The sequence below is a fragment of the Hypanus sabinus genome, chromosome 1, assembly GCF_030144855.1.
Source record: "Hypanus sabinus isolate sHypSab1 chromosome 1, sHypSab1.hap1, whole genome shotgun sequence".
Classification (NCBI taxonomy): Eukaryota; Metazoa; Chordata; class Chondrichthyes; order Myliobatiformes; family Dasyatidae; genus Hypanus; species Hypanus sabinus.
Window position 1 is genome coordinate 211,732,019 of NC_082706.1, and position 14,615 is coordinate 211,746,633.

General features: G+C 43.6%; 1 protein-coding gene across 1 annotated transcript in view; it reads left to right on the top strand.

Moving 5' to 3' along the window:
- The window catches only part of sdc2 (syndecan 2), a 151,025-nt gene extending 145,540 nt beyond the window's left edge, over positions 1 to 5,485 (top strand). Inside the window, exon 6 of the mRNA XM_059985252.1 lies at positions 3,301 to 5,485. Within this exon, the coding sequence (XP_059841235.1) occupies positions 3,301 to 3,464 (164 nt within the window). The 3' untranslated portion in view covers positions 3,465 to 5,485. The remainder of the gene's footprint in view (positions 1 to 3,300) is intronic.
- Positions 5,486 to 14,615: the final 9,130 nt, after the last annotated feature.

Consider the following 14,615-nt stretch of genomic DNA (forward strand, 5'->3'; position numbering starts at 1 on the left):
TCACTCAGTGAAGACAAGTTGGATTGTGATGGTCTGTAGCTGCACAAGAGCCTGATGAGGAACTGTTTTTGGGCTTGTCCTTGCAAAACACTTTACACTACAGGCGACATGGGTTCAACTCCTACCGCTGCCATTATGGAGTTTGTACATTCTCTCAGTGACCGTGTGGGTTTCCTCTGGGTGCTTCAGTTTCCTTCCAAAGTCCAAAGACATACCAGTTGGTAGGTTAATTGTTCATTTTAAATTGTCCTGTGATAAGGTTTTTTCTGCAGTCTCGAGCCCCTTATTCCAGAAAGGATGTATTGTCATTGGGGAGAATCCAGAGGAGGTTCACAGGGTTGATTCCGTAAGACCATAAGACATAGGAGTGAAATTAGGCCATTTAGTCCATCACATCTGTCCCACCATTCACTCATGGCTCACTATTTTTCTCTTCCTCAGCCCCACTCCTTGTCCTACTCCCCATAACCTTTGATACTGTGTCCAACCAAGAGCCCATCAATCTCTGCTTTTGCCTGTCACCCAATGACCTGGCCTCCATAACTTCCTGTGGTAAAAAATACCACAAATTCACCACCCTCTGGCTAAAGTAAATTCTCCACATCTCTGATTTAAATGGACACCCCTCATTACTGAAGCTGCGCCCTCTTGTCCTGGACTCCCCCACCATGGGAAAAGTCATTTCCACATCTACTGTGTCTAGGCCCTTCAACATTTGAAAGGTTTCAATGAGATCCCCCCTCATCCAGACCCAGAGATATCAAACATTCCTTGTATGATATCCCTTTCATTCCCAGAATCATCCTTGTGATCCTCCTCTAGACCCTCTCCAATGTCAGCACAGCATTTTTTTAGATGAGGGGCCCAAAACTTTTCACATGGTGAGGCTTCACCAGTGCTTTATAAAGCCTCAGTATCACATCCCTGTTTTTGTATTCTAGACCTCTCGAAATGAATCTTAACATTGCATTTACCTTCCTCACCACCAACTCTACCTTAATCTTTAGGGTGTTCTACACAAGGACTCCCAAGCTCCTTTGCATCTCAGAGTTTTGTATTTACTCCCCAAGTATAAAAAGTCAGCACACTTATTTTTTCTACAAAAATGCATGACCATGCATTTTCCAACATGGTATTTCAATTGCCACTTTCTTGCCCATTCTCCTAATCTCTGCATTCTACCTGTTTACTCAACACTATCTGCCCCTCCACCAATCTTCATATCATCTATAACTTGGCAACAAAGCCATCTGTTCAATCATCTAAATCATTGATATACTGTACAGCATAAAAAGAAATGATCGCAACCCCGATCCCTGTGGAACACCACTAGTCACTGGCAGACAACCAGAAAAGGATCCTTTTATTCCCACTTGCTGCCTCCTATCAATCAGCCAATGTTCTAAATATGTCAGTAACTTCCCAGTAATATCACAGGATCTTAACTTGGTAAGCAGTCTCATGTGTGGCTCTTTGTCAAAGGTCTTCTGAAAGTCCAAATATACAACATCCACTATAGCCCCTTTATCCTACATGTAATCTCCTCAAAGAAGTCCAATAGGTTTGTTTGGCAAGATTTTCCCGTAAGGAAACCATGCTGACTTTGTCCTATCTTGTCGTGTATCACCAAGTACTCCCATCTCCTCACCCTTAACAATCGACTCTTAACATCTTCGCAACCACTGAGGTCAGGCTAACTGGTCTATAATTTCCTTTCTGCTGCCTTCCTCCTTTGTTAAAGAGTGGAGTGACATTTGCAATTTCCCGGTCCTCTGGTACAATGCCAGAGTCCAATGCCTCCATAATCTCTCCCACTACATCTTTCAGAACCCTAGGGTGCAGTTCATCTGGTTTGGGTGGCTTATGCACCCTTAGGTCTCTCAGCTTTTTGAGCACCTTCTCCCTTGTAATAGTAACTGCACTCACTTCTCTTCCCTCACACCCTTCAACATCTGGCACACTGTCAGTGTCTTCCACAGTGAAGGCTGATGCAAAATACTCATTTAGTTCATCTGCCATCTCCTTGTCCCCCGTTATTACTTTCAAGTGGTCCTATATCCACTCACATCTCTCTTTTATGTTTTACACACTTGAAAAAGCTCTTATTATGCACTTTGATGTCGTTTGCTAGCTTGCTTTAATATTTCATCTTTTCCCTCCTAAAGATTCTTTTAGTTGTTCTCTGTTGGTTTTTAAAAGCTTCCCAAATGCTCTATCTTCCGGTTAATTTTTGCTTTGTTTTATGCCCTCTCTTTTGCTTTTACATTAGCTTTGACTTCCCTTGTCAGCCACGGTTGTGCTATTTCTCAATTTTAACATTACTTTTTTTTAGAATACATATATCCACAACTTCCTCATTTCTCCCAGAAACTCACACCATTGTTGCTCTGGTGTCATCCCTGCCAGCATCTCCTTCTAATTTACTTTGACCAAATCCGCTCTCATACCACTGTAATTTCCTTTACTCCACTGAAATGCTGCTACATAAGATTTTACTTTCTCCCTATCAAATTTCAAGTTGAACGGCATTCTGGGAATGAAGGGGTTAACATATGAGACGCGTTTGGCAGCTTTGGGCCTGTACTCACCTCACTGGAATTTAGAAGAATGTGTGGGGATCTCATTGAAATCTACCGAATGTTGAAAGGAATAGATAGGGTGGATGTGCCGAGGATATTTCGTCTTCCGGGGGTATCTAGAACTAGAGGGCACAGCCTCAACATTGATGGGCAACCTTTTAGAACAGAGGTAAGGAGGGATTTTTTTTTAGCTGAAATATGGTGAATCTGTGGAATGCCTTGCCACAGACTGGTGGAGACGAGGTCTGAGGGTATGTTTAAAGTGGAAGTTGATAGATTTCTGATTTGTCGGTACATCAAGGGATATGGGGAGAGGGCAGGTGTATGGAGTTGAATGGGATCTGGGATCAGCCATGGTGAAATGGTGGAGTGGGCTCGATGGGCCGAATGGCCTAATTCTGCTCGTATGTCTTGTAGTCTTAAGGTCTTAGTGCTAGGAGCAAATTGGAAGATTGCTGGGTGATGTGGCTCAAGGGCCGGAAGGGCTTGTTCCGTGCTTTATCTCAGTAAAGAAATATTTTTTTGTGATTGTGTTTTTTCTGCTGCTGTAATTGTATGTGCTCTGTGTGCTTTGTGTGACTGTTGGTTCTGTGTTTTCCACCTTGGCCCCAGAGGGACACTGTTTCGTTTAGCTGTATGGGTGAACAACAATTAAACTTGAACACGAGCAGTTAATTGTTTCTGCAGAGATTTTCACACTGTGGCATTCTCTTTCTTGTAGCCGTCATTGCTGGAGGAGTCATTGGCTTTTTATTTGCCATCTTCCTCATCTTGTTGCTGGTATACCGCATGAGGAAGAAGGACGAAGGCAGTTACGACCTTGGGGAAAGAAAACCACCCACCACAGCCTATCAAAAGGCACCAACCAAGGAATTTTATGCATAAGCCTTCAAAGTGTCTCTATTTGTGAGATCACTGAACTGTATTAATTAAAGCTTTTTGCATAGAGATAATGAACACCTTTTCTTAACGAAAAGTCGTGCAGACTTTCCTATAACAAGCCCTGTTATATTTAAAACATTCTTCTATATTCTTTTAAAACAAAATGCCATCCAATCTATTCTTAACGCTTAAGATTTTGACGGTGAATCGTGGCTTAGTTTCCACTCACTGGGTTTGAAGAAATAAATATTAAAAAACATCTGCAAACAGAATGAAAAGTATGAAAGATACTTCTTCTGTTTTCTTACATTTTCTATCAGAGTTCTTTAATTTAGTCCTAATGCATCTAAAATTGATCTTGCAGGTAAAAATGTTCCTTAATTTATCTTTTTCTGATCTGTTAAAATGCCTTTCTAAAGTTTTCATGGTGCAATGTGTCTTCAAATAATACAAATATGTGTAAATGTAATTTCTGCTACAGGAACTATATTTACAGGAATCTCTACTTTGTATCGAATAGTAGTATTATGAGGTTTATTTTAAACTGTGCTTGATAAGCATCTAGCGAATGAATATCCTAGAAAACAAGAGTACACAATTTATTTTTGGCAACCTTCTGTAAAATTGTGCCAGTGTGTGATAGCAGATCTCCTGTACATAAGATCTGATATAAATTTGAACAGATCCAAAGACTAGTGACTTCAGCTGCAATATATGAATACAACCACAGATGTATGTTAACATTATCTTTTTGGTACAGTGTATTCCGGTTAATTGGGACACATTGGGACCAGTACACTCTGTCCCAATTAAGTGGCTGCCCCAATTAGCTGAAGTTTCATGGAAATAGTTTTAAAAAATACAAAGTATTTAAAAAGAGACAAACTGAGTAGCAAGTTATATATTTAAATGAAATACAGAACAAATTCACACTACTGATACTACTACAGTATGATAAAAGTGTGTATTAGTTTGTAATGGATTTCGATTGGGGATTTCATCTGTGTTCTGTTGATTGACTGTAAATCAGCACAGACAGTAACACAAAAAAATGCTGGAAGAACTCAGCAGACCAGGCAGCATCTCTGGAAAAACGTAGAGGCGACGTTTCGGGCCGAGTGTAGCTAATGGACAGGCTTCATAAATTGCTTTCAAAACCGTCAACTCTACTTTTTTACCTAGAGTTCATTTAAATATATAACTTGCTACTCAATTTGTCTCTTCTTAAATATACTTTTTAACTACTTCCATGAAACTTCGGCTAACAAGAAAACTTTGCTTTCAATGATTGCATCCACTAAGTCTTCATTTTCATCCTAACATTCAAGATGATTGTTAATACCTTCAAACTCTTTGTAGTCCTTGTTGAAGTAGTGAAATTGTTTCATTTTCTCTCCCGGCTCTTTCTGGCATCTCCAGATCTGAATGCTTGAAACTTGCAGTGAGTAAAACAGTTTTGTATTGTCTTACTGCTTATTTCTTGAGAACTATCAGTGACCAAAATCGCTAGTTTTTGAACACAAACACGTGCAACTGAGGTTATTTAAAAACTGTTCACTCTAAACAAGGTTCAGTGTCACACACAACTGAAGCTTGTTGAAACTGGCACGAGTTTTCTGTCCCAATTAAGCAGCACAGTGTCCTATATAAACAAAGGCAATTCCAGCAATTTTCCCAGTTAGTTTTTGTTCTTTAAGAGTTGTTCCAAATAAGCAACTGTCCCAACTAACCAATGGCCCAATTAAGCGCAATCCACTGTATTAATTTCTTTTTTAATTTGCTAGGAAATGACAGTTTTGGACTAGAACATTTCAAACCAATAGGTACAGGTTTTCATGAGCCTATTACGTGCCTGCTCGTTCTCTGGTTCCTTCACTGCCATCCTGCTGATATTGTGGTTGATATGGTAATTTGTAAGGTCAGTTAATTTAAGTGCTATGGTTTTTACTGTTTAACAGACATGTTTTAATTGGAAATGGGGAACATAAACTACTGAATAAATTATGTAGCCCATTGATGAATTATCACTGCCTCGTTATGTGTCTTTTGCACAGCTCTGGTTAACGTGCTAGTTTGGTTCATTGTACTTGTGGATAATTTTGAGGTGATTCAAAGTTGAAAGTACATATATGTCTCTATATACAAACATTTTCTTGTGGGTATACTCAGTAAATCCAACACAATAGAATCAATGAGAGTCCACACCCAACAGAGTGGACAAACAACCAGTGTGCAAAAGAGAAAATAAATAAGTAAATGATGAATACTGAGAGCATTAGATGAAAAGTCCTTGAAAGTGAGTCCATATGTTGCGGGAACAGTTCAGTGATGGGGCAAGTGAAGTTATCCCCTCTGGTTCAAGAGCCTGATGGCTGAAGGATAATAAGTGTTCCTGGACCTTGTGGTGTGAGTCCTGAGGCTCCTGTGTGCTGTGGGGGAGGTCACTGATGCTTTTCTGAGTGAACACTCCGTGTAGGTGTAGATCTCCTTCACCCCTACTGGGGCATAGGCTGTCGACAATACGGATTTGAATTCTGAAGCAATATGATGCTAGCACTGTAATGTTTCGGGACAAGCAAGAAGCTTTGGATGGGATAAATATATTAAAAAAGGGAAAAATTCAGATCTTTGAAATCACCAAGCCCAAACAGAACATCTCTGACTGTTAAAGGAGACATGGGAGGAACTGCAGAGACTCAGCACATTTCTGAAAGGTCCCCAGCTTCAGGATTGGTGTGTCAGGACTGGAGAGGTGTATGCCGTACATGCTCAAAGTTCAAAGCAAGTTCATTATCAAAGTGCTTGTACAATCCTGAGATTCACTTTCTTACAGTAAAGACAAAGAAACGCAATTCTATCAATGATAAACCACACACATCAAAGACGCAAAGGACAACAAACTATGCAAATACAAAAACAAGGATAATAATAACAATAAATATCGAGAGTATTGAAATATGGAGTCGTTAAGAGTGAATCCATACATTGTGGAATCAGATCAATGTTGAGTTGAGTGAAGTTATCCCCTCTGGTTCAAGAGCCTGATGGTTGAGGGGTAATAACTGTTCCTGAACCTGGTGGTGAGTCCTGAGGCTCCTGTGCAGATGTGCTGAGTGGTGGGGAGGGCTTTCCATTCAGCGACACTGGTGTTTCAAGACCAGGATAAGATGCAGCCAGTCAGTGTACTCTGCTTCACACTTCTATAGAGGGAATTACAGGCGTTACGGTCTGCACCTGACCGTGCCAGCTTCTGGGGCTTAGGCATTGCCACTCTAGAATATGGATACTTGGTGCAGCCCCTTGAAAGATTCAGGCCTGCCCCGCTAATTAGCAGCCATGTTTTGGCGCCAGGATTTTAATTTTTAAAAAACACCTGAACTAAGGTTTGGTGCTCAGTCAGCAGCTCAACTTTGTATGTCCCTGTACCAAAAAGACCAGGATAACATGTCTGAACGACTGGCGTCCTGTCGCACTGAGCTCAATAATAAGCAAATGCTTTGAGAGACTGGTCAAGGTTTAGATCTGCAGCTTGCTACCACCCAAACTGGACCCCTTACAATTCGTCTAATGACACAACTGATCAACAGACAATGCAAAAGCCACTGCTCTACATACTGTCCTTACACATCTGGAGAAGAAGGATGCTTATGTGAGAATGCTGTTTCTGGACTACTGTTCAGCATTCAACACAATAGTTCCATCCAGGCTCAATAGGAAGCTCAGAGACCTCGGCCTACACCCTGCCTTGTGCAGCGGGATCTTGGACTTACTGTCAGATCGCTGGCAGGTGATAAGAGTGGGTCCCCTCACCTCCAGCCCTCTGACTCTCAATACAGGAGTCCCTCAGGGCTGTGTACTGAGTCCCCTCCTTTACTCCCTGAGACTGAGTCACCACCCACAACTCCAATTAGCTGACTGCACTATATTGATTGGCCTTATCTCAAAACAATAACGAGGCGGCCTGCAGGGAAGAAGTCATCTCTCTGACACAGTGGTGTCAAGAAAACAACCTCTCTCAATGTCACGAAAACAAAGGAGCTGGTTGTGGATTACAGGAGGAGTGGAGACTGGCTAACCCCTATTGACATCAATGGATCTGGGGTTGAGAGGGTGACCAGCTTTAAGTTCCTCAGCATCCACATCACCGAGGGTCTCACGTGGTCTGTACACACCAGCTATGTGGTAAAAAAGGTAAGAAGTTTGGTATGGGCTCCCAAATTCTAAGAGCTTTCTAGAGGGGCACAATTGAGAGCATCCTGACTGGCTGCATCACTGCCTGGTATGGGAACTGTACCTCCCTTAATCGCAGGACTCTGCAGAGAGTGGTGTGGACAGCCCAGCCCATCTGTAGTTGTGAACTTCCCATGATTCAGGACATTTACAAGGACAGGTGTGTGAAAAGGGCCCGTAGGATCATTGGGGACCCGAGTCATCCCAACCACAATTTATTCCAGCTGCTACCATGCGGGAAATGGTACCGCAGCATAAAAGCCAGGACCAACAGGCTCCAGGACAGCTTCTTCCACCAGGCCATCAGACTGATTAACTCATGCTGAGTTGAGTGTATTTTATGTTACATTGACTGTTCTATTCATTATAAATTACTATGATTGCACATTTAGACGGAGACACAATGTAAAGATTTTTCTCATGTATGCGAAGGATGTAAGAAATAAAGTCCATTCATTCAATTCAACCTCCAGTTTAGAACCCTGTTCTCATTTCAGTCTTGTATTGTGACTTGGTTCTAGTCTTGGATACCCCAGCACCTGGGTCTTAACTGTCCTCTCCTTGGGAGGATGTCAGAGTGAAGTTTTTTACAGAGAGTGGTGGATGTGTCGAGAGGTGGTGGGACCAGACACATTGCAGACATTTAAGAGACTCTTAGGCATGTGGATGCTAGAAAACCAGAGGGTTTTAGATAGAATAGTACAGCACAGTACAGGCCCTTTGGCCCACAATATTGTGCTGACCCTTAACCCCTGCCTCCCATATAACCCCTCACCTTAAATTCCTTCATATATCTGTCTAGTTGTCTCTTAAATTTTACATGTATCTGCCTCTCCACCACTGACTCAGGCAGTGCATTCCACACACCAACCACTCTCTGAGTGAAAAACCTTCCTCTAATGCCCCCCTTGAACTTCCCTCCCCTTACCTTAAAGCCATGTCCTCTTGTACTGAGCAGTGGTGCCCTGGGGAAGAGGCGCTGGCTGTTCACTCTGTCTATTCCTCTTAATATCTTGTACACCTCTATCATGTCTCCTCTCATCATCCTCTCCAAAGAGTAAAGCCCTAGCTCCCTTAATCTCTGATCATAATCCATACTCTCTAAACCAAGCAGCATCCTGGTAAATCTCCTCTACCCATTCCGATGCTCGTGGGAGGGAAGGGTTATTGATATAAGAGTAGGATAAAATTCAGCACAAGTTGATAGTTTCTTAGTTAGTTAGGGTGTCAAAGGTTATGGGGAGAAGGCAAAAGAATGGGGTTGAGAGAGATAATAAATCAGTATCATGGAATGGTGGAGCAAGATTCAACTGGCAAAATGGTCTTATATGCTCAGGGATGAAGTCCCAGATATTCAAACACTTGGCAGCTGATGAACACTGCAAAAAAATGTCAAACGAGGAGCATTTAAACTGAGGACAGAAAAATGGTAAAGAAATTAAATTGAAGGGAATGGAGATTCTGGTGTGACTGGAAACGAGATTGAAGGAAATGGAGATTCTGCTGTGACAGGGAAACGAGATTGAAGGAAATGGAGATTCTGCTGTGACAGGGAAATGAGATTGAAGGAAATAGAGATTCTGCTGTGACGGAAACGAGATTGAAGGGAGTGGAGATTCTGGTGTGATTGGGAAACGGGATTGAAGGGAGTGGAGATTCTGGTGTGATTGGGAAACGGGATTGAAGGGAATGGAGATTCTGGTGTGATTGGGAAACGAGATTGAAGGGAATGGAGATTCTGGTGTGACGGAAACGAGATTGAAGGGAGTGGAGATTCTGCTGTGACAGGGAAACGGGATTGAAGGAAATGGAGATTCTGGTGTGACGGAAACGAGATTGAAGGGAGTGGAGATTCTGGTGTGACAGGGAAACGAGATTGAAGGGAGTGGAGATTCTGGTGTGATTGGGAAACGGGATTGAAGGGACTGGAGATTCTGGTGTGATTGGGAAACGGGATTGAAGGGAGTGGAGATTCTGGTGTGATTGGGAAACGGGATTGAAGGGAGTGGAGATTCTGGTGTGATTGGGAAACGAGATTGAAGGGAGTGGAAATTCTGGTGTGACAGGGAAACGGGATTGAAGGAAATGGAGATTCTGGTGTGATTGGGAAACGGGATTGAAGGGAATGGAGATTCTGGTGTGACAGGGAAACGAGATTGAAGGGAGTGGAGATTCTGGTGTGACGGAAATGAGATTGAAGGAAATGGAGATTCTGGTGTGACTGGAAACAAGATTGAAGGGAATGGAGATTCTGGTGTGATTGGGAAACGGGATTTAAGGAAATGGAGTTTCTGCTGTGATAGGGAAACGAGATTGAAGGGAGTGGAGATTCTGCTGTGACAGGGAAACGAGATTGAAGGGAGTGGAGATTCTGGTGTGATTGGGAAACGAGATTGAAGGGAATGGAGATTCTGGTGTGACGGAAACGAGATTGAAGGGAGTGGAGATTCTGCTGTGACAGGGAAACGAGATTGAAGGGAGTGGAGATTCTGGTGTGACAGGGAAACGAGATTGAAGGGAATGGAGATTCTGGTGTGACAGGGAAACGGGATTGAAGGAAATGGAGATTCTGGTGTGATAGGGAAACGAGATTGAAGGGAGTGGAGATTCTGGTGTGACAGGGAAACGGGATTGAAGGAAATGGAGATTCTGGTGTGATAGAGAAACGAGATTGAAGGGAGTGGAGATTCTGGTGTGACAGGGAAACGGGATTGAAGGAAATGGAGATTCTGGTGTGATTGGGAAACGGGATTGAAGGGAATGGAGATTCTGGTGTGACAGGGAAACGAGATTGAAGGGAGTGGAGATTCTGGTGTGAGGGAAATGAGATTGAAGGAAATGGAGATTCTGGTATAACTGGAAACAAGATTGAAGGGAATGGAGATTCTGGTGTGACTGGAAACAAGATTGAAGGGAATGGAGATTCTGGTGTGATAGGGAAACGAGATTGAAGGGAATGGAGATTCTGGTGTGATTGGGAAACGGGATTTAAGGAAATGGCGATTCTGCTGTGACAGGGAAACGAGATTGAAGGGAGTGGAGATTCTGGTGTGATTGGGAAACGAGATTGAAGGAAATGGAGATTCTGGTGTGATTGGGAAACGAGATTGAAGGGAGTGGAGATTCTGGTGTGACTGGAAACAAGATTGAAGGGAATGGAGATTCTGGTGTGATAGGGAAACGAGATTGAAGGGAATGGAGATTCTGGTGTGATTGGGAAACGGGATTTAAGGAAATGGCGATTCTGCTGTGACAGGGAAACGAGATTGAAGGGAGTGGAGATTCTGGTGTGATTGGGAAACGAGATTGAAGGAAATGGAGATTCTGGTGTGATTGGGAAACGAGATTGAAGGGAGTGGAGATTCTGGTGTGACGGAAACGAGATTGAAGGGAGTGGAGATTCTGGTGTGACAGGGAAACGAGATTGAAGGGAATGGAGATTCTGGTGTGATTGGGAAACGAGATTGAAGGGAGTGGAGATTCTGGTGTGACAGGGAAACGAGATTGAAGGGAGTGGAGATTCTGGTGTGACAGGGAAACGAGATTGAAGGGAATGGAGATTCTGCTGTGATTGGGAAACGAGATTGAAGGGAATGGAGATTCTGGTGTGACAGGGAAACGAGATTGAAGGAAATGGAGATTCTGCTGTGACAGGGAAACGAGATTGAAGGGAGTGGAGATTCTGGTGTGATTGGGAAACGAGATTGAAGGGAATGGAGATTCTGGTGTGATTGGGAAACGGGATTGAAGGAAATGGAGATTCTGGTGTGATAGGGAAACGAGATTTAAGAAAGTGGAGATTCTGGTGTGACAGGGAAACGAGATTGAAGGGAGTGGAGATTCTGGTGTGATTGGGAAACGGGATTGAAGGAAATGGAGATTCTGGTGTGATAGGGAAACGAGATTTAAGAAAGTGGAGATTCTGGTGTGACAGGGAAACGAGATTGAAGGGAGTGGAGATTCTGGTGTGACGGAAACGAGATTGAAGGGAATGGAGATTCTGGTGTGATTGGGAAACGGGATTGAAGGAAATGGAGATTCTGGTGTGACTGGAAACAAGATTGAAGGGAATGGAGATTCTGGTGTGATTGGGAAACGGGATTTAAGGAAATGGAGATTCTGCTGTGATAGGGAAACGAGATTGAAGGGAGTGGAGATTCTGCTGTGACAGGGAAACGAGATTGAAGGGAGTGGAGATTCTGGTGTGATTGGGAAACGAGATTGAAGGGAATGGAGATTCTGGTGTGACGGAAACGAGATTGAAGGGAGTGGAGATTCTGCTGTGACAGGGAAACGAGATTGAAGGGAGTGGAGATTCTGGTGTGACAGGGAAACGAGATTGAAGGGAATGCAGATTCTGGTGTGACAGGGAAACGGGATTGAAGGAAATGGAGATTCTGGTGTGATAGGGAAACGAGATTGAAGGGAGTGGAGATTCTGGTGTGACAGGGAAACGGGATTGAAGGAAATGGAGATTCTGGTGTGATAGAGAAACGAGATTGAAGGGAGTGGAGATTCTGGTGTGATTGGGAAACGGGATTGAAGGGAATGGAGATTCTGGTGTGATTGGGAAACGAGATTGAAGGGAATGGAGATTCTGGTGTGACGGAAACGATATTGAAGGGAGTGGAGATTCTGCTGTGACAGGGAAACGGGATTGAAGGAAATGGAGATTCTGGTGTGACGGAAACGAGATTGAAGGGAGTGGAGATTCTGGTGTGACAGGGAAACGAGATTGAAGGGAGTGGAGATTCTGGTGTGATAGGGAAACGAGATTGAAGGGAATGGAGATTCTGGTGTGATTGGGAAACGGGATTTAAGGAAATGGCGATTCTGCTGTGACAGGGAAACGAGATTGAAGGGAGTGGAGATTCTGGTGTGATTGGGAAACGAGATTGAAGGAAATGGAGATTCTGGTGTGATTGGGAAACGAGATTGAAGGGAGTGGAGATTCTGGTGTGACTGGAAACAAGATTGAAGGGAATGGAGATTCTGGTGTGATAGGGAAACGAGATTGAAGGGAATGGAGATTCTGGTGTGATTGGGAAACGGGATTTAAGGAAATGGCGATTCTGCTGTGACAGGGAAACGAGATTGAAGGGAGTGGAGATTCTGGTGTGATTGGGAAACGAGATTGAAGGAAATGGAGATTCTGGTGTGATTGGGAAACGAGATTGAAGGGAGTGGAGATTCTGGTGTGACGGAAACGAGATTGAAGGGAGTGGAGATTCTGGTGTGACAGGGAAACGAGATTGAAGGGAATGGAGATTCTGGTGTGATTGGGAAACGAGATTGAAGGGAGTGGAGATTCTGGTGTGACAGGGAAACGAGATTGAAGGGAGTGGAGATTCTGGTGTGACAGGGAAACGAGATTGAAGGGAATGGAGATTCTGCTGTGATTGGGAAACGAGATTGAAGGGAATGGAGATTCTGGTGTGACAGGGAAACGAGATTGAAGGAAATGGAGATTCTGCTGTGACAGGGAAACGAGATTGAAGGGAGTGGAGATTCTGGTGTGATTGGGAAACGAGATTGAAGGGAATGGAGATTCTGGTGTGATTGGGAAACGGGATTGAAGGAAATGGAGATTCTGGTGTGATAGGGAAACGAGATTTAAGAAAGTGGAGATTCTGGTGTGACAGGGAAACGAGATTGAAGGGAGTGGAGATTCTGGTGTGATTGGGAAACGGGATTGAAGGAAATGGAGATTCTGGTGTGATAGGGAAACGAGATTTAAGAAAGTGGAGATTCTGGTGTGACAGGGAAACGAGATTGAAGGGAGTGGAGATTCTGGTGTGACGGAAACGAGATTGAAGGGAATGGAGATTCTGGTGTGATTGGGAAACGGGATTGAAGGAAATGGAGATTCTGGTGTGACTGGAAACAAGATTGAAGGGAATGGAGATTCTGGTGTGATTGGGAAACGGGATTTAAGGAAATGGAGATTCTGCTGTGATAGGGAAACGAGATTGAAGGGAGTGGAGATTCTGCTGTGACAGGGAAACGAGATTGAAGGGAGTGGAGATTCTGGTGTGATTGGGAAACGAGATTGAAGGGAATGGAGATTCTGGTGTGACGGAAACGAGATTGAAGGGAGTGGAGATTCTGCTGTGACAGGGAAACGAGATTGAAGGGAGTGGAGATTCTGGTGTGACAGGGAAACGAGATTGAAGGGAATGCAGATTCTGGTGTGACAGGGAAACGGGATTGAAGGAAATGGAGATTCTGGTGTGATAGGGAAACGAGATTGAAGGGAGTGGAGATTCTGGTGTGACAGGGAAACGGGATTGAAGGAAATGGAGATTCTGGTGTGATAGAGAAACGAGATTGAAGGGAGTGGAGATTCTGGTGTGATTGGGAAACGGGATTGAAGGGAATGGAGATTCTGGTGTGATTGGGAAACGAGATTGAAGGGAATGGAGATTCTGGTGTGACGGAAACGATATTGAAGGGAGTGGAGATTCTGCTGTGACAGGGAAACGGGATTGAAGGAAATGGAGATTCTGGTGTGACGGAAACGAGATTGAAGGGAGTGGAGATTCTGGTGTGACAGGGAAACGAGATTGAAGGGAGTGGAGATTCTGGTGTGATTGGGAAACGGGATTGAAGGGACTGGAGATTCTGGTGTGATTGGGAAACGGGATTGAAGGGAGTGGAGATTCTGGTGTGATTGGGAAACGGGATTGAAGGGAGTGGAGATTCTGGTGTGATTGGGAAACGAGATTGAAGGGAGTGGAAATTCTGGTGTGACAGGGAAACGGGATTGAAGGAAATGGAGATTCTGGTGTGATTGGGAAACGGGATTGAAGGGAATGGAGATTCTGGTGTGACAGGGAAACGAGATTGAAGGGAGTGGAGATTCTGGTGTGACGGAAATGAGATTGAAGGAAATGGAGATTCTGGTGTGACTGGAAACAAGATTGA